Genomic DNA, 22,642 nt, shown 5'->3' with positions numbered 1-22,642 from the left:
CCATGTTTTATAGCTCCGGGGTAAACCAAGAGTAAATTGGTGTGGGGTGGTTTAGAGATGTGTATTTTATTGTAGTAGATGTAATGTGGGGTTTTGTTTCGTTTGGTAGCGAGGAGGTGAATGTGTGTATGGGGGTGTGAGGATATGTATGTGTGTGTGTGTGTGTGTGTGTGGTTGTAAGAAAAACTACACAGTATAAAAAGGCGCCATTTTAACAACTTGTGTGTTGCTGGTCTGATGCTGGGTGATGCTTGCTCCTGAAGAGGGATGAATAAAAGGCCTCATCTGTTACACATGCCAAACCTGCCTGTGAGTCATTTTATTGCTGTATCGTCCAACCGTAATTGTGGTCCATCTTACAGTCTATTTCACATACCACAGATTCAAAGGCCACACATAATAATAAAGACATCAATAATACAGTTGTATGAAAAAGTTTGGGCACCCCTCTAAGATTTCATGATAAGAGATGTAAAAAGTTTGGGCACCCCTTAGGAAAATCATTGCATCAGTTTGTCACTTGCTGAGCTTTTGAAGCAGCAACTTTATTTTAACATATGTTATACCTTATGGAAGCAGAAACATCTCAGTAGTGAAATCATTCTCATTGGTCCAACAGAAACATTTTTATGTGTATTTAAACAAAAATAGGCATGTGCATAAATTTGGGTACCCCAAAGAAATAATTCCATTAATATTTAGTAGAGCCTACTTTTGCTGCAGGAACAGCCTGTAGACGCCTCCTATAGCTACAGACAAGTCCCTGAGGTCTGGCAGGTGGTAGTTTGGCCCATTCCTCCATACAAAACGCCTCCAGTTCAGTCAGGTTTCTTGGTTTCTGTGCGTAAACAGCCTGCTTCAAATCAATCCATACATTTTCAATGATGTTAAGGTCTGGGGACTGGGATGGCCATTCCAGAAGATTGTACTTGTTCTTCTGCATGAATTCCTTGGTGGATTTTGAACAGTGCTTAGGATCATTGTCCTGCTGAAAGATCCAACCCCGGCGTAGCTTCAACTTTGTGACAGATTCTTGAACATTCTTGTCAAGAATCTGCTGATACTGAGAGGAATTCATGTGGCCCTCAACTTTAACAAGGTTTCCAGTCCCTGTGCTAGCCACACAGCCCCATAACCTGATGGACCCTCCACCAAATTTCACAGTAGGCAATAAGTTCTTCTCATGGAATTCAGTGTGTTTTTTTCGCCATGCATACCTCCTCTTGTTCTGACCAAATAACTCTATCTTAGTCTCATCTGACCACGGTAATTCTTTCCAAAATGCTTCTGGCTTGTCCAGATGTGCTTTTGCATACCTCATGCGACTCGTCTTGTGACGAACACTCAGGAAAGGCTTTTTGCGCATCAGCCTTCCAAAGAGCTTTTCCTGGTGCAAAGTACGCTGGATTGTGGAACGATGAACAACTACACCATCAGTAGCCAGATGTTCTTGTAGTTCTCTGGAGGTGGTCTGTGGCTTGTCTGTGACCATTCTAACCATCCTTCGCCTGTGCCTTTCCAGTATTTTTTTTGGCCTACCACATCTTTCCTTCACAAGGACTGTTCTTGTGGCCTTCCATTTCTGCACCACATTTCTGACTGTGGAGACAGACAGTCCAAACCTTCTTGATAATTTCTTGTACCCTTCTCCTAATTCATGATAATGAATTATCTTAGTTTTCTGGTCAGTGGAGAGTTGTTTCGATGCCCCCATGTTGCCACACTCTAAAAAAGGACAAGCACAACCAGCAATTGCCTCTGTTAAATAGCCTTTTTCATGATTGGTTCCACCTGTCTTTGTAATTGAAGGTCTCACAAGCTAGTCAAAGCAATTCTGTGCTGCAACCTGTCAGCTATAAATCCCTACAGGTTTTGAAATCAATGTGATTAGAAGGGTGCCCAAACTTTTGCACATACCATTTTTTACATTTTAATTTATCATAATAAAACTATGTAATGCTACTCTGAGAATTTTGGTCTGGAAAACACTTAAATGTCTACATCTCTGTAGGAAATCAAATCTTGTTGCTGTGATCTTCTTTTATAAAGTTAGAGCAAATTATCATGAAATCTTAGAGGGGTGCCCAAACTTTTTCATACAACTGTAGTTTACATTCATTACCTAACAGCTATGTAAAACCTTGTAGCATCAAGGTAGTCGGCTCTGGTAAAGTTAAAGGCAAGTGGGAATCTGATCTATCAGAACCAGTAGCCTGGAATACCTTGTGCAGCCATCCCTCTGGTGTCCAAGCATCTAATTCAGCCTGGGAGGGGCAATTTAAGATTTTACACAAGCTTTATACCTCTACTGAGGCCAGACATAGAATGAATCCAGAGCTATCAGATCTTTGTACTAAATGTCAATATGCCATTGGTTCATTTTTTCATTGTTTGTGGAGCTGCCCTCATGTCTGGTAGTATTAGATTACAATTGTTCAACAACTTAACAAAATGTATCCTAGTCATGCAAAGTGGCTGTGTACTGTAACAAGTATCACTTCTTTCGTAGCCTTTTCCACAGCCCTGATGGATAAACCCTTTTTATTCTGCTGGACCTGGGACCCCTTCTCTGAATACCTGAGAGCCACTAAATCTCAAAGGATATAGCCATGACTTATAGAACTGGCTCTTTTTTATTTCAGCTGTTTTGTCTCCCTTATTTTAGTTTGTATGTCTGTATTTTGTGTTAGTTTGCTGTGTCTGGACATTGCATTTTGTATTTCTGCTTTGTAAAAAAGGTTTAAAAAATACATTTAAAAAAAAGAATTCATGTTGCACTATCAGTATTTTTTGACATTAAGGTTAAAAATGCCTCAACAACATTGTTGTGACACATATTGGTGGGGAGGGTCAGCTGTCTGGAGAGGTGTGAGAGGTCACAGTTGTCCCTGTTTAATCTGAGGGGGGCTCACAATGTCAGACTTTGAAAACTCACTGTGTCAGGCTTTGGTTTAATGTGATCTCCAGACCACAGCACAGCACTGAACTGTTCACAATAAGTAGTATCAGCACCAATCTTAGGTGTTTAGTTCTTTATGGATTTAAAACTGATGCGAGATAAGAATACAAATTAATGCCACATTCATGTGGCTTGTAAATAATCCTATTGATGCAGGCCTATTGTTTTCCATTTCATCATCTCTAAGAATGGAAACTGGTGGAGCAGATAATAATTTACTGCCTCTCAGCAGTGCCTCTATCATGCTGGACGTAGCCAGCTGACCCTGGAGTGACTCTGGATTTAACACATTATTGACTTACAGAGCAGACAGCAGGCTCAGAGGACGCCTACACATATGCTCTGCAGAAAAGCTCCTCTCACATTTCAACTTCAATTCAAATGCACAGGTCTGGAAAGTGTATTTCCTCTCTGACTGACGTCAGTGTTTATGTGCAGGTTAATGGTGATCTCTGAAAGGTCATTCTGCAGCTTCCCATGGGATGTTTGTCTTTCTCCACTCGCACACTTTAGACTGCTGCAGCAAACATTTAGACAGGCATTACAGCTAGGTGAGTTGTTAAACGGACTGTATCATTGTTGATGACTGTGAGGAAATTCTTCAGAAAAGTTAAATGGTATTAGAATGATGGTTGTTTAGCTTATCGTTTTGGTTCTACAGCCTGCAAACTACAGTCCCTGACAAAAGTCTTGTCGCTTGGGTACAAGCTGACCTTAAGTGCCCCTCAAATATATGTCTAATCAATTTTTTTTTTACAAGAAATGGCTAATTTCAATCCCAACAGCTTTTGAAATAATGTTTTGGTGCCAAACGAAACCGCTGAAAAGCATTCTAACGTTCACAGCTTGGTAAAGCCCACTGAGTCAGTTTTTGCAAAGACAAAAGTCTTGTCGCCTTGTCATATGATGCACCCAATCCTAGATTACAGCCTCACCTGTGATCAATAATTGATCAATCAATTAGTGGGTGTGTATAAAAAGAACCCCAGCACACCAGACCTTCACATCAACTGCAACTTGACCTCTGACAACATGCCTAAGATTCACCCTGAGACAAAAGCGTTGATTATCAAGAGGCTGAAGACCAGATCCACTCCTGAGGTGGCTGACACCTTCAACGTGTCTCAGCGTCAAGTACAAAGAATAAGAAAAAGATCTGAAGAGACTGGAGATGTTTTGGACAAGCCCAGGTCCGGCAGACCCCGCAAGACAACTGCTCGGGAGGACCGTTTGTTGGCTTGAAAATCCAAGGCCAGCCCCTTGTCCACTGCAGCAGAGCTCCACCAGGCCTGGTCACCTCAAGTCCCCGTGTCAACCAGAACAGTTTATAGAATTCTGTCTCGAAATGGCCTCCATGGTCAAATCAGTGCCCAGAAACCAGCACTAAACAAAAGGCAATTAAAAAAACGTGTGGCATTTGCCAAGGCCCACAGCCTGCTAAAAGGATGGACGCTGGAAAAGTGGCAGGAGGTGGATTTCTCAGATTGATTGAATTACATCACAGCCGCCGCAAATATTGCAGGAGACCTACTGGAGCCCGCATGGATCCGAGATTCACCCAGAAAACAGTTAAGTTTGGTGGCGGAAAAATCATGGTCTGGGGTTACATCCAGTATGGGGGTGTGCGAGAGATTTGCAGGGTGGAAGGCAATATCAATAGCCTAAAATATCAAGAAGTATTAGCTACCTCTTACATTCCCGACCATAAAAGGGGTCAAATTTTGCTGCAGGATGGTGCTCCATCGCATACTTCCATCTCTACATCAAAGTTCCTCAAGGTGAAGAAGATCAAGGTGCTCCAGGACTGGCCAGCCCAGTCACCAGACATGAACATCATTGAGCATGTCTGGGGTAGAATGAAAGAGGAAGCATGGAAGACGAAACCAAAGAATCCTGATGAACTCTGGGAGGCATGTAAGACTGCTTTCTTTGCTATTCCTGATGACTTCATCAATAAATTGTATGAATCATTGTCAAACCGCATGGATGCAGTCCTTCAAACTCATGGAAGTCATACAAGATATTAAATATGTATCTCACAGCACCACAGCATTCACTGATGTTATGCAACATATTTTTGTATTTGAAGTAAATTATTTGTTCAATTTTCACATTACTCTCTGTAGGCGACAAAACTTTTGTCTTGCCAAAATCTGACATTTCTGTGTTCATGAAATGATCAATCTTTCTTCAGTGAAGCAAATTTATTTTAGCATATTAAACATAATTTGGGAGGGTTTTAGCTTTCATATGAGCCATTTCTAAAACCAATGGATTAATTAAAAGTCAGGTTATAAGCTGTTGTTTCAACAAAATGGATAAGTGACAAGACTTTTGTCAGGGACTGTACTTCAATCAACCCACAGCCCCAGCAGACAGCTGTTTTTAGGTACACAAGGCTAGCATTAGTTGGAGAACAAAGTGGAACGTTTAGCAGCCAAAGAGACAGATATTTTTCTCGAGGGTTGGTGGAGACCATATTGGACAGATTCATCAAGATGACCCCAACGGCATAATTATGCTGCTCTCTGTCTGCTGGATGTATTGATTGGAGGTCAAAACATCTATTAATGCAACTTTAAAATATCACTGTTGAGTAAAATAATTACTTCCTTTCATATTTTGCATTTTATTGTAGTTTCACCAGCATAAGTAATAAAATCACAATGAACTCGATGAAAACAGCTCGAACATACTGAGGAGAGCTTAGGACAATTAGCTGGTTGTTTGGAGAAGTCTGTGTTAGGATGGCCAATGTCATCATCAGCTTTTCTCTACTGTCTCACTGTGTCATTTCTGCAGATGTTTTCTGAACCGCTGTGTTTGAGGCCAAAACCTATTGTAAAATGTCTCTAGGAAATCAGGATGAGAACTCTGCTGTCACAGTGTCCTGAAAGAGTCTCATCAGGTTCTTACAGTATATTGTACTGTTTCATATAGCACAGCCTCACACAGTGGTCTCCAACCTGAGTTCTGGGACCATCAAGGGGTCAACAATTGAAACTAAGGGCCAAAATCCTGTTTATTCTTAACTGTACAATGTTTCTCAATTGTTTGCTTTCTTCTTGTGAAATACTGGATAGTAACAGAGCCTCAGCTCAGTACAACAACCATCAGATGAGATCTGATAAGGTCACATCAACACCATGTTCTCAGGAAATTAGATATGTTCATGATCATTTAATTAAAATTTTATTTAATTAAAATATTAAACTCATTCATAAAGACCAAATAACCAGGTGCCTAAGAACCTTTCAGGTGTTTCTACGGGGGACTGCAAAGTGCCCTCAGTCCTCATGAATCTGGTGCTTGTCATTTTACATTGTACAATTTTGATTGATTTTGGAAAATGGTCTGTCTCTTGTTTTCACATTTTCCCATTCACTTGAATGAGACTGAGTGGTCTCAGTCTTTTGGGCCCCACTGTGTGGACTTCCTTGTATTTTATGGTTGAGTTTTATGTATTTTATCTGGGGAAAGACACAGCAAATATCTTAGACTATACAAGTTGTGGTGTGTAGCACTGATTCATGTTATATACAACCCTGTTTCAAAAAAAGTTGGGACACTGTGTAAAATTTAATTTAATTTAATTTAATTTAATATCAAGTAAACTCACATTTAACTGAAAATAGAACAAAGACAACATATCAGATACTGAAATTGTATTGTTTTATGGAAAATATTTGATCAATTTGAATTTGATGGGGCAACAAAAGACTGGAAAAGTTGTTGTCCAGCAACTGTTCTCCTCAGCTCCAAAATGTTTACAGAGTGTTGTTAAAAGAAGAGGTGATGAACACAGTGGTAAATATGACCCTGTCCCAACTTTTTGAAATGTGTTGCTGGCATCAAAACAATACAATTTCACATTTCAACATTTGATATGTTGTCTTTGTTCTATTTTCAGTTAAATATGGGTTTACATGATTTGCAAATCATCACATTCTGTTTTTATTTACATTTTACACAGTCTCCCAACTTTTTCAGAAACAGGGTTGTATTAGTTCTTAAGAATAAGAATCGGACAATAAGACAGAGGCTGTAGCAGTGAGTTACATCTTCCAACACAGATCAAACCTTTCAATAAAGTTATAATTACATTTATTATCCAAATGAAGATCTCTTAATTATGACTCATTTATAAGCCTGATGTTTCATTTGAGTACACTCCCCATCTAAAACTGTAGTCTGACTAAAGTAAACCTATGAAATAAACAGACCAGAGCCCCGAAATGACATCCCGCCCCCAAAAATCAAGTGCTAAATAAAAACAAAGTGTCACAAGCCCTGGCAGAGAGCCAACCCTATTCCTGAGGGGAGGATCTGAGACTCTGCCTGGTGCCTGAGAAAGTCATCAGTGCCTGCTGGATGAATGAACTCCCTGTGGAGAAAGATAAAATCCGTTGCCTGTCGTTTTACATCCTGTTTCCTGTGCACTGACCCCCGTCAATTTCACACCCACTTCCATGTTTCCATGTGCTAGAAAAAAGCTTGTGTCATGACCAAAGTGAATGTCTTCTGGTCCTTAGAGAGCTAAAAGAAAACCTTGAGGAGTGTCCACAATGGAAAGGAGCCATGCTCCAGGGAGCTTGAATAACCACGGAAAATTCCCTAATTGTAAATGTTGACTGCTGTCCCTGCAGTGCCAGTCATTAAGACAAAACTTACTTGAAGTTGTCGTCCTCCACAAACTTTTGGAGTTCCTCTATGTACCGAACTGACAACAGATACTTCTGGACATGTGGCAGGGTCACAAGATGATCTGAAGACAGAAAGGTTTGAGGGAGTCACTTAAGATAAAACACCTCACACTCTACTCTGTGTACAGTTTTGCTTTCAATGATTTTGGCTAAAGGAAACAGAAATTAAACAAAATATAAATCTATACTTTAAGATGCTGACTCACTGATTATTGCTTAGACTGTCCACCTACATTAAAGACAGGTAGCAGACAACGGATATACAAATGCAAATAATATACAAATATGTGATTTTTTCATACATTCTTGGAAACTGCATCGTATCAAGAGCCAAACATATCATTAATCTATATGGTTAAAACCATTCCAGTCTCATGTATAGTGTAACACATAAACAGTATAATGCTCTCTTGTGGGAAACTGTTGCTGTTAAGTCTACTAAAGACATAACCTGAAAAGAACATGTACAACTAAAGTTAATCAAAACCAGTTGTTTTTTCAGCTTCATTCTTGATTAAATATAACATTTAGTGTGCTGAGTATCAACACACTAGATATATTCTAGACCAACTTACGTCTCATTATCATGTTATCTTTGTACTAACAAGTTAACTGAGTACTACTCATACATCCTGGTCAAAGCTCTTACTGCAGTTCCATCTCCTCCAGGGGAGCATGTGCACAGTGCTCAGGGTCTTCTTCCATACCTCCCAGCACAACAGATTTCACAACTTCTTTTGCCTACTCTGTCTAGTTCAATGACATCTTTATGCCCTTGTGATTCACTCTCAAAATCACAGGACTTAATTATATTTCTGCATTGTCCCAGGGCTGTAGTCAGCAAAGAACTGCAGCTGGGTGTCATCAGGGAGAGTGGGGTTAGCTTCCCTCGTGCCCTCCAGGACACCCTGCCAGTTGGTATAGCATAGAAGCCTGAAAAACATGGTCCGCGATCTTCAGTTGTTGTTAGAAAAAAACAGATGTGCTCTATTGCCGGAGTTCTTGAGTGCTGGGATCCAGTTAGCATCATCTGGAGGTAGCCTCTCAGATTGTTTCCCACAGCGCCTGTTGCTAAGTTTCTCCTGAATCTGTCCTCCAAGTTCATCCATTTTCTCCCATAGGTTAGTCACGTACGCAAGACAAGAGCTAGTATCTTTCCAGTTCTTGCACAAGCTAATCTGAATGTTTTCTATTGTTGAAGATATAGCTAACATTCTTAGCATGAATGTCCGCTTGCTGCTTTAAAGGCCGAAGAATGTTGCCATTCTCTGCGATGTGCTTCTCTATGGGGTTGAGAGGTTTTCCAGTGTGTCCTTTAGTATGTGGGATATCGTTCGTTTTTTTGCAGGGATTTCATCTCCGTTTCCATTGTTTGCTTGACTGACATAGATACTTTATCGGATGAATGTTTTTAGCTCGCTATCCTGGTATTTTTTAATTGAAGATGGATGTTTTTTTTTGAGGTCATGTCTTTAGTTAAGTCTTCTTTGAAATCAAGTTTCTGTTAAATTGTTTATGAGTCTATGAATAGCAGAACCAAGGAGACAAGATTTGATTGTGCTCAGCTGGCCACAGTCTACCAATCAGTACATTTTAACATAATCATATGAATAAAGTCTAACACCTCCAACTCACTGTGTGAATACATCAGGGGAGGTTGAGTGACAAATTAATTGCAGTGGAGTCTAGAAACACAGTTAAGGTACTCTCAGTCTCTGATGAGACAAGGAAAGGCTGATTCATACCTTACTCATCCTTGCATCAGTGGATGCAAAGGTGTTGAACTCCTGGTCCTATTCTCGTATCTCATTATGAGGTTGCACATTGCATTTTCTCTTGATGGCTTCCTCTTGTTCTATTCTTCTACTTCTTGATTTTCATACCAGTCGGTGAACAACTTTGTAGTGCATTATCGCCACCAACTGGAATGGAGTGTGAGTCAGGAAATGCTCAGGTATCCAATGCTAGACTGAAGCGGACCGCAGCTATAGCATGAATGGAAGAGGAAGAGGCATGTTGACCCAGATGCTAGATGGCGTGCCAAGCCCCTGATGGTCAGTCACATGAGTTTCCTGACATAAGGTCTCAAGGATAGGTGGAAGGATGGCATCATTCGAGGTGAAGACTGTCGTGATAGTCTTCAAAATAGATCTAGTCTGGTACCCTGTTATATTAGACAAGGGTTAGCCCACAAAATTGCCAGTCTTGTGGTTTGCCTAAGGTTTTGTTTAGAGTCAAATTCCCAGCCTCAATTATTGTTTTAGCCCACTACTATAGGAGCAATTGAAAAAAAAAGAGAAATTAATAATGGTGAACAATAAATGTTCTGGGTAGTGGTGGCTGGGGGGAGGGTGTTTGGAAAAACAATTTTGTCCTATACCAGAAAATTTATTTTAATTGGTAAAGAACCAACCAGCTCATTACATAGTCTACTTTTTCCACTGGATAATGTAGATGTTATCATTTGTTTCCTACCATAGTTACATGACATCTGCAGGTCGGAGATGACCCTCAGAAGGTTGTTCATCTGATTGGTCCGTTGCTCTGTCTCTATGATACTGTCTGATGCAGGATAGGCTGAGTCAATGTAGATCATGTCCAACAGGTAGATACCTGGATGAGACGACACAAGACCGTAAATCAATTAGTGAAACCCAACAATGAAAAGTTTACTAAAAGCTTACTTATGGACTTCAGTTCATAGCCTCCACCTAGGTAGACAGCCAAACAGATAGATGCACACACAACAATGAGATATTTATATTTGCCAAATGATGACATTCTTTTCCGCATCATTCTGTAAAATCTCCAGCATATTACTGTTTCAACCAGGAATGTTTCCAGTTGTGTAACAAACAAATCTTCAGGCTGCCCAGCTCTAACAGGTGATTAGGCTAATATTTCAACAAATTGCAGCTTTCCAGGCCAAACAGATTCTCAGTGTTGCTCCAGAACTGTAGTCAAGTCTGAAAACCTCCAGAAACAAGATTTTTTGGGTCAATGGAAGGAGACTGAACTCGTCCTCGTGCTTTAAGACACAAACCCAAGCTACATGTAAATTAGGGTTGTGTCTATGCCAGTGCAGAGGGTGGTGTTAATACACCTGAAGCAGTTTGGAAACTGCCAAAAACAATACATGTTGTTATAACAATGCCCTCAGCGATGTCAAGTTAAGTTAATGGCTAAAGTTAATGGCCCAAATTTCAGCACCACTATCTGACTAATTGGGCTCATATTTCTTGAGAAGCCTTGCACACTATTTCCACTGATTGGGCAGAGTTTCAATTCATGTTTCTAGCTTGTTCCAGATCACGTCAGAAAAATGATAAAAATAATGATAAATATAGCTGCAAGCAGCAATTTTGGATTCAAGCCTTGTGCTCAACAGATTGAAGACGCTCAATCAGCCAAACTTAAACCTGCAAGTCTTCACAAAGCTAAACAAAGTCACTGTAGATAGTTTAATTCTGTTTAAAGGAGTGATACCAATCAATTCAATAAGTATGCACCAATGTTCCACCATCTGTTGACCCCCCCCCCCCAATCAAAAAGGCATCTTGAATTATGAGCAAATATATGATAGGCCCACTTGCACCCATCAATATGGCGCTTCAGATTCTGGTTAATACTTGCCCACAGAGCATGCTTAGCTAAACTGGCTTAAATCTGTCCACTTACCCTATGGTTTGGGCTCAAAATGCTTCAGTAGAGCTATACCCAGTACTGACCTAATATTAATAATTAGAGATAAGAGTTGTTACACACAATTATAGAGCCTGCAATGCAATATGCCGTAAAATCTACATTGTATACACACTTGACAGAATATAGCGTATTCAAATTAATATATTACATAATAGAGATCAACAAGGGACACTGGAAATTGATAATTATGGCACATTTTATTTAAAAAAAATAATATTATGTATTAAACATCTGATATGGCCTTTTTGCATTAGATTAGATTAGATTACTTTCAGTTCATGGCTTCCATATGTGAGTGAAGGGGTTCAACTGTTCAGTACGATGTTGCTATATATTGTATACATTCATATACCCAGTTCAGAAAGTTCTTAGGGGAAATATGTACAAGCTTGCAGCTTCCTACCTCTCTTGCACATTTTGTTTAATGTAAATGCAATAAATAGATAAATAGAATAATTAATGATAGGATCCGTCATCATATCAGGAGTGGTCTTATATCTGTTGTGGTGGTTAATGTTTGACTGGCTGCTTTATTTTCATTCTCCTGAACTTCTGATGGTATTATGGGAAAGTATAATTACTATGCACCAGATGAAAGTGTTTTCCACATTTTCTATCTATACCAGCACAATGCTGGCACTTTTCTTTACAAGTGACAAATCTTCTCTTTGACACTGGCCACATGTTGCTCACATTAATCTGCGCTGGCAGCATCTTTCCTTCAATTTATAAATAACACAACCCGCCATAAAACCAAGACGGAAGAAGAACTCCTAATTCTGGTTTCCTTGTGACTTTAATAACCATTTACAATAAATTGTGAAGTTATATAACGTAATAAGTTAAATATTCCTGGTGGCCAGGAAAGCCCACCAAAGTACAAATCAATCGATTTAACACACAGTTTGGCAATATATACACACTATACTATACACAATGTATCTAGAAATACGCAAATATAGAAAACACAGACCTAGTTTGCTTTACCATGCTAATCATTTTATTCTAAGCCATCAAATAATTGAAATCAAACTACAGTTAGAACTGGGACGATCTTATTCTTGGAAAACTGTATGTCATGCACAACATGTTAACAATGCTAATGATAGCTTGAAGTCAACTGTAAACTTTACGGTAATCTGATTACTTTTTTAGTAACAAGCATGGTGAGGGATTGTAATTTGAAATCTAATAAATACATGAATGCTACTAGCAATGCTGGGTTAGCTAGTGCTTGATTGAATTACTGAGGAGCACACATTTTTTATCTCCCCCTGTGATGCTAATCCTTGTGTTGAAGACACTGAAAGGTTGCAGGAGTCCATCTCACCATCACTACACTGTGCTTACACTCTGATGTGAGAGCTCCTGTAGCAGTGGTGTAATATGCAACCTGTAGTGTCTCATAACCCCTGACTGCTCTGCCTGACTAGGCTTTAAACATTATACTGGAAAATCACTGCAGCTGGAGTTCATTAGCAGACTGATTAGTAGACATGAATAGCTTCCATCTATTTTCCTTTTTGTACAGACTGTAAACATAAATCTCACAGTGAAAAATGGTACTATGGCACTATCAACAGCTTATTGGATATAAACTCCATTTCCTCAGGCACCTCTTTCCAGCTTAGGTCTCACCTTGACCTCTTTGTCTAGTCCTGTTGAAATCCAAGTATCTACTAACTGATGCATATGTTTTAGCTCTGGTTTCTGGTTGACTGTTGATCATTGAGCGTTTGAGCTCCTGTTGATCATAAAATCAGTAGATTCTCACACTGTCTGTTTTCCTGTGGGAATCTCCTCTAACTGTGTGCATGCAGTTTCATCAATGGAGAACAGATGTGAGGCTCCACAGAACCACATTTGCGGTTTATCATCTCCACATGGAACAAGCTATGTCACTACTACACACCAAGCAGCTGAGGCTTTTTAAGTGCCATAGGATGTACAGCAGTACATCCTGTGGCACATGATGTATTACATACAGGCTTCTCCAGGATTATTGAAACCAGAAAAAACAGACCAACATGGCTTCTAATGTAACATTTACCAATGTGCACAAGGCCGATGTAACTTGAAGTTAGTTTTACTGAAGATTTAACAGGAAGATTAACATCCATGTTTTGTCCTTTGACTACAAACCTTGGCTGGGATTTAGCACACGGTCCAGACTTTTTTTTGTTTACTGGAAACTGGAAACTTTTTGTAGATAAGTCTGCTGTGTGGCTGAGACATGATGTGGAAAATAGGGGCAGACGCAGTATTTTATAGGTCTTTGAAAAGACTAGAGGGCACAGGTGGACACATTGGGGAATGCGCATTCATAAAAGTTACAGGGCTCCAATAAACTGAGGAGCAGACACACCTGTGCAGACTGTTCCTTTGTGGCGAAACTTTGAAATACAAGGTTAAATAATATATTCATTAATGTTGTTAGTACAATTCATTGGAAGAGATTTACTGCCAGAGCTCAGTATCATTTCCACTGGCAGGAAAACTAAATATTTGAAAAACTGAAAACCTAGATTTACACTTATTTTTATTCTATTTATTTTTATCACTTATTCTCATCTGGAAAATCCCAGGAGCAGGTTTACATTGGAAATAGCAGGTTTCCTGAAAATATTAACATTAAAAATATTATCATGCTGTCGTTTTTCAAACGTAGAGACCATTTAACATGTTTTCTCTGTCAATTTCAGGCTTAGACATCATCATTACTCATCTTAGGATCCAATGTACTGTATGTGGTTATTTTCAGAATAAGATCAGCTTTTCAGGGGGTACTGAGAACTGTGTGATTGATATTGTAAAATACAATTTGAAAAAAGTTGCAATATTTTTCTTTATCTTTTGCCTTGGTAATGTTGCTATGATGGTTCTCGCTGACATATACATGGAGTGTATAGTTGCAGTGCAGTGATTCAGTAAGCAGTGTGGACTCCACTGTGTGCTCAAGTACATGAGCGTCAGTGGATTTCTTTTTTTATTTTAATTGTGTGAGGACGTCTTTTTGAAGATCATGGTTTACTGAACTGTGTTTAAACTGTGTCGTTTCAGGTTAGTCATTTTGGAAACTGTATGGAAACTTTCTTCAGACACTCAGCACATGTTGCAGTGTCTGTAATAATGAACTTTTATAGAGGGTATTTTGGAAAGTGATAACAGGGTCAAATTGAGTTTTTTTTTTTTTTTTTACAAGAGTCTGGACAGCCTATGGTCAAATCCTGATTCTATAACTGCAACGTCATTAGACAAACTCACTGAAGGCATAAATTAAAGACAAAGACTGAGCTGTGATTTCAGCTGTTTTTACTTATAAAATGATCACTCAGAGAGAAAGTTAGAGGAGACAGACTATCTTTTCTTTTTTAGGTGGTTTTTCAGACTTTTGCTTTTATTACAGTCATAGTAAGAGAGAGAGAGTGAGGGACAGGAAAGTTGGGGAGAGAGAGAGGGGATGACACGCAGCAAAGGCCACAGGTCAGATTCAAACCCGTGCCCCAAGACAGTATTACTTATTTTGTCTCTCACACAGCTTCTGTCTAGATCTGCAATAGTTTAGTCTCTATTTACCTCAACTCCAGAAAGTAACAGACCTTTATTAGAGGCAGGTCTCTATGTCTAACTATGTGTAGAACTAGTCACAGCTGTATTTTAGTATGAAGCCTTGTTTTCAGTCACTCCTGTTTACTGTGTTAAAGTTACTGACTTACATGTTAATACAAACTCAACACTTCCTGGAACCGTTTGAAGTGAGGCTCAGAGTACTGAAGCTCCTCCTCTTCCTGCAGTTCCTGAGTAGATGGGAAACCAGAGCGGCTCAGTAGACTGTCTGTAACAAGAGTAGCCCTAAGCCCACTGTCAGCATCCATACACTGTCCAGACCTGGACCAGGTTTATACCCAGACTGTTTGAAAAAAGTCTCTAAATCTAGAGACAATGAGCTGAGTTAGTAACACTGCAGCTGTAAACACATCCTGATAGAACCTGATGGAGCCAGAAGCTCCAACTTAGATAGATGAAAGCAAGTGAAAACTAACTATGCACACCACCACACAAACACCCATGTGGAGTTACACTGTCTCATGTTAAAACACTGGAATCAGTCTCAAGATAAAATCTGGTGCCATGAGCAGTGTTTTACTCTCTCTCTCTCTCTCTCTCTCTCTCTCACACACACACACACACACACACACACACACACACACACACACACACACACACACACACACAGGGGTCAGAGGTCATGGAGCAGAGGTCAGGCCTCCTGCACCAGGACACAAACACACAGCAGTTTACCTGTCTCTGCTCTGCTCAGATCAACCTTAAGGACTCAGTTGTCATTTTCTATATGTCTGTTTGTTGTCTGATGTTGTCTGATGGTGTCCATTTGCTGTGCTGACCATGTGCTACATCAGCTCAGTGTGTGGTCCAGCCACCTGCTCACAGGGGCCGGACAGAGCTGTGATCGCTGAGCTGGAGAGGGCCAGAGCCTTTTCAACTGGAGCACAGGGGACACTGGCCACAGCAGAGAGCCGAGGGATGGCCTTTCACAACTCTGCAGCAGAGACAGCCGGCCTGCAGCAGAGGCCATCAGTGTTTGTGTTGGCTCTGTTGTTGGATGTGTGATGCTGTTACATGTTTTCTCTTCAGGGTCAAAAGTTGCTGCTGCTGATTTATCTCTTCAGCTCAGCTCAGGGTGGAGACCAGAACACAACCTCAGAGTTACAGTCACAACAGCTCAGCACCTCTGCTTCAGTCTTAGAGATTGACCAGCTCATTTTAAAAGAGGCCCTTAACACAAAGAAAATACAACACATCAGCACAAACACACTCAGGTCCTGTTCAGTCCTGCGTTAACATCCATCTGTTTTTAGTCCAACTGTAACAGGTTCATTCATTCATACACAGGTTCATTATCAGTGTGTTTGTGAGAGGTACTTCTAAATGTCCAATAACTTTTATCAGTAATACAGGCTGTGGAAAACCCTGCTGAAAACAATCCAATCACATCTCAGTCTGCTCTCACCACATACAATGTCTCTGTGTCACTGTTTCAACATCTCTATTACAACATAGACTTTATATGTGTGTGTTTAATGCTGGGGTGTAGAACCTAATACATTAATAAACTACTGGACAATCTGAATTTCCCCTAGGGATTAATATAGTATTTCTTTTTATCTATCTATCTATCTATCTATCTATCTTCAAATATGAGTGAAATAAACACCATGACTGAGTGTTTCACCTGCAGTGAACCAATGACAGTCTCATAAAAAAAGATCCAGACAGCCAGGGATTCATACATCATAGAACCTAAGGAACCAATCATGTCAACTTGTGGGGACGGGGGCGGGGCTAAATACACCTGAAACCTTGTCAGTACAGAGAGCCAGAGTTATTAGCACAACCACTAACACTGTGTCAGCCACTGCCAGTTACAAGCTAACAAACAACATAAACAGATAAAAGATGCTAACCGCTCTGATCCGTCTGCTAGTCTCTGATTCTGGTCTCAACAGACTCCTCATCTGAGTCTGGGTCTGACTGAGGCTCCAACATGAAGCTGAGTCTCTGATGTTTCCTCCTCTGACATCTTCATCCTCTCTGCTCTACCTCTGCCAGCAGGTAGTGGGCGGGGCCAAGGCCTGAACAGCCCCTATCAAAATTTTTATTTTTATGGTGGGAAAACCATGTTAAATAAGATATGAATCATAGCCATTTCATTTACCATTTATTTCTGATTGTGTATCCTCCCCATTGCGCTCTTTTTAGGCTTCTAGGTATTAGGATTTATGTATCTATGAATTCTGTGGCTGTAACTGTATTTGTACATACAGTGAGTACCCTATTCGCAAGCTTCTGGAGCCTCGTTTTCACGCATTGTTATTATCATGCTTTCAGTGCTTTTACTTGCACTTTATTCTGATTTGTGTGAAATTAAATAAAATGAATGAATGTTAGCAGCAAAACCCTGCTTCACGGTAAACTTAAATTGACATTTACATAGTTCCTGTAGTCGCTGCCAGCTCCATAATTTTTGCCTGACCCAGTTTAAGGACATTTTCATTCAGCTGTTCACACACAACAATGTCCTGAGTCAGTGTGAGAAAAAAATCATCTCACCAATTTCATGTGGAAAGTTATGATTTCATCTTTAAACGTTTGACAAACAGAGGTTGAAGCAGCAGGGAGAGTCTTCATCACTAACGATCACACACTGAGTTTACAAGATGTGTGCAGACTGTGTCAGCGCCAACATGGAGAAGTTTAAAAGCTCAATTGATGAGTGTGAGATGGAAAACAGTGGAAATACTGGGCAGCACCTCAGGCAGTGCTTGGCAGCGGTTGACAGCTCAGCATTTTAGTTGGGTTTGTAATAATGAAAGAAACAAGCCTCAGAGTCTGAAGCCTCATGACTGTGATCGCAGTGTTCATCACACCTCATAATATCTTTGGACTTTTTTCTGTAGCTGTTGAGATATGTTGCCGACAGTGAAAATAATCTTATCAAAGGCATCAAGAAGACAAATGAGTCCAGATCCAGGAGAAGACAGTAATGTTTGAACCAGCAGGAACTACAACTCCTTTCTCCTCTCCAGGCTGAAAACCCTTCCAGCTACATTCTTCTCCATGCTACACCCAAACCCCTTCGAGATACTGGCTGTCCATGATATCAGCTGTGCTGGCAGCTCCAGCCTAAATATTACATCTGCATAACACAACACCAAATGCTTAACAAATATTTGCCGATTGTGTCATACTGACAGACGCAGTGCGGGGTGTAATGTGTTTCAGCTGTGCTCTGTCTCCCTGCTTCACTGAGGCTCAGAAGAACCTGGACACAGAGTGTCCAACAGCCCATCACACCAGTCAGACCCTCACTCTGCAAGATACAGTCATTACTGGACTACGAGCCGGGCCCCGAGGAGCCCTGACTTAACTTATTCACCCAAAGATGCTGAGTTTACTGTCATAGAAAACTGGGAAATTATCAAAGAGTCACATTTGAGAAGCTGGGATCAATAAAGGTTTGTAATTGATGCTAAATAAATATGATTATAATGTATGATTTGAATATTTGTTTATTTACAAGGCCTTTATTAGACAGCTGCTTTCATATCTTACTTCCATGTTAGTTTGGTCCATTGGACCACATGACACCAGGACTAATGACTGACCTACACTCCATGTCCATGGAGTTCAACTCAACTCAAACTCGACATCTTATTTATCAGTTTGTGTAAAAGCATTAGTGCAAACTCAAAACAAACACGTACAGCTTGTTTGGTGTAAAACAGTTTAAAATAGTGGTAGGTGAGTATTGTTGTGTAGTATGTGTGTAGTATCTGAAGCCATCTGTGGCCCTTTCATCTTAGTCCATCTGCTGTAGATGCTGCTTCACGGTTCCTGCTCCAGTCCAATCATTTTGCTGCTCCTTTGGATGATTTTTTTTTAATGGTGGACGTCACTCAGAGCACAAAACCATGGTTTGGTTCATAATGAGCTTGGAAGAGCTGCTTTTGGCCTCTTTGGACCAAGCACCTGGAACTCACTTCTTTTACCTTTTTTATTTTGTATCTACTCAACATCATTGTCAATTAATTTTTAGTTTAAATAAAAAAGATAAATATATAGAATTAAAATGATCAATAAATTATCAATTATCAAAATAGATTCCAATTAATTTTCTGCCATCAGTTTAGCTCTAGAGTACAGGTTGGTCACTGGGTGCTGGGGGAAACCATCACGTACAGTGGGGGTCAACTGTGATCAGATCTCACTTCCTCCTTACATATGCAAATACACAGGTATGTGGTGCTGTTTTTAGCCAATCCAACAGACGGGTCCATCGTCAACATGCTTCCATGTATGTGTGTGTATGTGTGTGAGTGAGAGAGAGAGTAAGTGAGCGAGAGAGAGCGAGGAGTATGGCGATGTTGAGTGAATCAATGCGCTGGTCTCAGCTCTACAGTGCAAAAAGGTTTTATCCATTAGAAAGAGTTTAATATTTGCAGTTCATTATGAAACTGTGACAGGACCAATCAGACATCAGGACGTCAGTAGAGGAGGCCCTCCTTCAGTGTGGCCAGGACGCATCTGCATTCACACTGCTGAAAGACTGCGGCCACATGTGGCCCCGACCACCTCTGAATGTGGTCTGAGTGATCGGCTCTCAGATGCGTCCTGAATGCATCTTGGGTGCGTTCACACCTGAACTTACAGCTGTCCAGGACGGATGTTAATACCAGGTCTGAACAGGGGCTTAGGCTGAGCTGTGCCCCCCCCCCCCCCCCCAAACATTTCATCTGAGCCTGTTCGTCATCAGGTGATGTTAACACAAGTCATTTACAAAGTTTAACTGTGACAGTAGGTTTCATAAAACCTATTTTATTTATGATTAGCTTTGATAAATAACATATCAGTAATTGAAGGGGGAGATCAGAACTGAAGTCATAACTTTATACGTGTCTGTGTAAACTGTGCTCTTTAACTTACTCATGGAGAGGTTCTGTTGTGGCTTTAATTTGAATGTTTTTCCTTTAACTTGTTGTTTTCTGTGTCCACCTCCTCCTGTGTTCATTGTCTGGACAGACAGGTGTTAATGTTCCCTGTCTGTGTCTCTGTGAGTCTTTTACCATGGTAACTGCTCATGCTCATGGCTCAGTGTCTGAGTTCACACCTGAACCAAAGTGAGTGTGAGACCTAATGCCTTCAGCTTTAAAACGACACTGACATTATGAGTGAAAACTTAATACCAATAGATGTAATGATACAGCACTTGAATGTAATGATTTTAATAACCAAAGTAATTTTTTTTTAGATATGTCCAAGTAAAATGGTAAACGTACTTCTGTAACACTTTTCTCATCTTATCAACCAATCAAAGCATTCACCACACACACACACACACACACACACACACACACACACACACACACTTTTTCTACATATATACCACTTGTTCTACCATTCACACACACTCACACACCAGTTATACATCAGGGGCAATTGGGGTTCAGTATCTTACCCCAGGACACTTTGACATGAGGAGTCAGGAACTAAACCACTGACCCGCTCTGCACAGCCACAGCCGCCCACAATGTACATATGTGGTTGTACATAGTACTGAGGTTTTTATCACTAAGTGGAAGCTACAGGAAATTACTCTGACTGTGAAGCTGGCGGCAGGTAAAATGCTGATGAAATATCTGTATGCGTTTCTCTAAGCTAAGTTCTGATGAAAGGAGACTTCTCTCCTCTCTCACTCTGTTTGCTTCTCCACTTACCCCGGGCACCAGCAGCTGTCATGCTGTAGGCACTGTGCTACATTTTTTGTTTGATTTTGTTTATTTAGCTAAATGACACAATCCATTTCCTGTTGAATGCCAACTTTTACTGCATGTTTCTCTGGGAGATTCAATATATTACATAACAGAATATTGTAGCTGGCTGCTGTTTTTCTGGCCTGTTGGTTGATCTTTGAGGTTTATGTTTGTGTTGTGTCTTAACTTTAGCGCTAAAAACATGAATCAATCTCTCTCTCTCTCTTCCTTGGTCACTTGCTGCTGAGCAGACATTTGTGCGTGTGAAGGAAACCTAAAGGCAGCCTAGAAGCAGTGAATAATCATGAATCTGTGCTGCTGTGATCTGGATCTGAATGGAGAGTGAGCTGCAGCAGCAGAGATGCTTCACAGCCCACTGCCTCTTCCTGACCACTCGCTGCCTGGCTCTGCTGTAGATCATTACCAGACCCATCAGAGCAGCAGGCTGCGTGCATGAACAGAGAGGACAGAGAATGGAGAGCAGTCACAGGCCAGGGCACGTTGTCTTTTATAAAGCACAGGAAGGGAACAGACGCGGGACTGCGTGATGTACAAAAGCCGCTGGAGGAGTCTGAAGAATTCCTGTTTGTCAAAACTCACATGCAGGAAGGATCACGACAAAGAGGACAAGAAAAGAAAAATCTTTTTTTTTGCTCTGCTGCATGTTGCAATTTCACCTGAAGGCACAAATGAGTATCATAATATTTCCTTTAGGGATTTGACTTGGCACTAATGCTTCTACAGTTCTCCTCCATCTGTCATGTTCTGATAAGAACACAGCTCATTCAGCCTACAACATTAAACCATCTTAACATTTCCCTGCTGAAGATTTTGGACCCAGAAAAAAAGTACCAGTCAGCACGAGCTTCTCCTCCCAGAGAGTCGAGTTTCACCAAATGTCTGACATGATAACCATCGTCCTCACCACTCTGACCTCTCTGAGACACGCGGCAGGATTTTATCTCTGGTACATCTCCAGCCTGAGCATCTTGTGCAATTAGAAACAAATACAATGAGTCACTGAATATTTGTGTTTGTTGAGTCGAGGTGTTATGCAACCAGTAATTACTATGACAACATAACAAACTGTATCCAAACTCTTCCACCTCTGCTTCTGGCAGACTGTCAGAATGGATGGTCTCTGCCTGGTTCACAGATACACATATCTGAGTCACCTCAGAGGCGGGAAATACAGTAAAATACCCAGTTCCAGCCGGAGGACTACATCTCTCTGTTCCTATTAAAGTCCAGGGGCCAGTTGCACAAAGCACCTTAAGTTAAGATTTTCCTTTAAGTCCAACTTAAGATTTCCTTAAAATAAAAACTGTTGCACAAATAACCCCTAAGTCTTCTCCTTAAGGTTTCCTTAAAATGGTCACTAAGTATTTAAGATATTAAATATATACTTATACTTGAGGAATCACTTAAATTCAGTTAAACCGTTGCACAGAAGACCAAACTAAGGAAAAAAACTTTAGGTACCTCTGACTGTATCTTAACTGTAACATGTCTATATTTATGGTGATTAAGGAAGAGGATTAACACACCCCAAGAAGATTTTTCCACATCCTGAAGAACCTGATGGACACCCTCAATGACGAGGAATTGATCTTGCTCTATAGATTTGATCGACAGGTCATTTATGATTTGTCTAACCGTCTAGAGCTGGATCGCTTCTTTTTCAGCCATATTTCCTATTTAGCTGATCAAACGTTACAACAGTTAGTGTAGCCTAATCTTAACAGGTACTAAGCTGTAAGTTAATTTTAAGTAAAGTTATTCTTATCTTTCTGTTAATGGTGAGCTCTGTACCTCTTGGATGGACCTCTTCACCTGACTTATTGAATTTATATTTGTCTCAATTTCCTTCCACATTTTTTGTTTTCTGTTGGATGTTATTTGAGGATCAAATTTACTTTCCACGATGAGTTTCCCTCCTCTGA

General features: G+C 40.3%; 1 protein-coding gene across 2 annotated transcripts in view; it reads right to left on the bottom strand.

Moving 5' to 3' along the window:
* Positions 1-22,642, bottom strand: part of LOC139611858 (ras-specific guanine nucleotide-releasing factor RalGPS1-like) — a 125,660-nt gene that overhangs the window by 29,010 nt on the left and 74,008 nt on the right. The window contains exons 9-10 of one of the 2 annotated variants that reach the window (XM_071466806.1): positions 10,138-10,275; positions 7,631-7,724 (exon numbers count right to left, since the gene is read on the bottom strand). In XM_071466806.1, coding sequence (XP_071322907.1) covers positions 7,631-7,724; positions 10,138-10,275 — 232 coding nt within the window. The remainder of the gene's footprint in view (positions 1-7,630; positions 7,725-10,137; positions 10,276-22,642) is intronic. The other variant, XM_071466807.1, reaches the window with a different exon arrangement.

The sequence above is a fragment of the Trachinotus anak genome, unplaced genomic scaffold (assembly GCF_046630095.1).
Source record: "Trachinotus anak isolate AG129_WGS33_773 ecotype Australia unplaced genomic scaffold, CSIRO_AGI_Tana_v1 ptg000028l, whole genome shotgun sequence".
In the NCBI taxonomy this organism is placed as follows: domain Eukaryota; kingdom Metazoa; phylum Chordata; class Actinopteri; order Carangiformes; family Carangidae; genus Trachinotus; species Trachinotus anak.
This window is presented reverse-complemented; position numbering and strand designations above follow the sequence as displayed.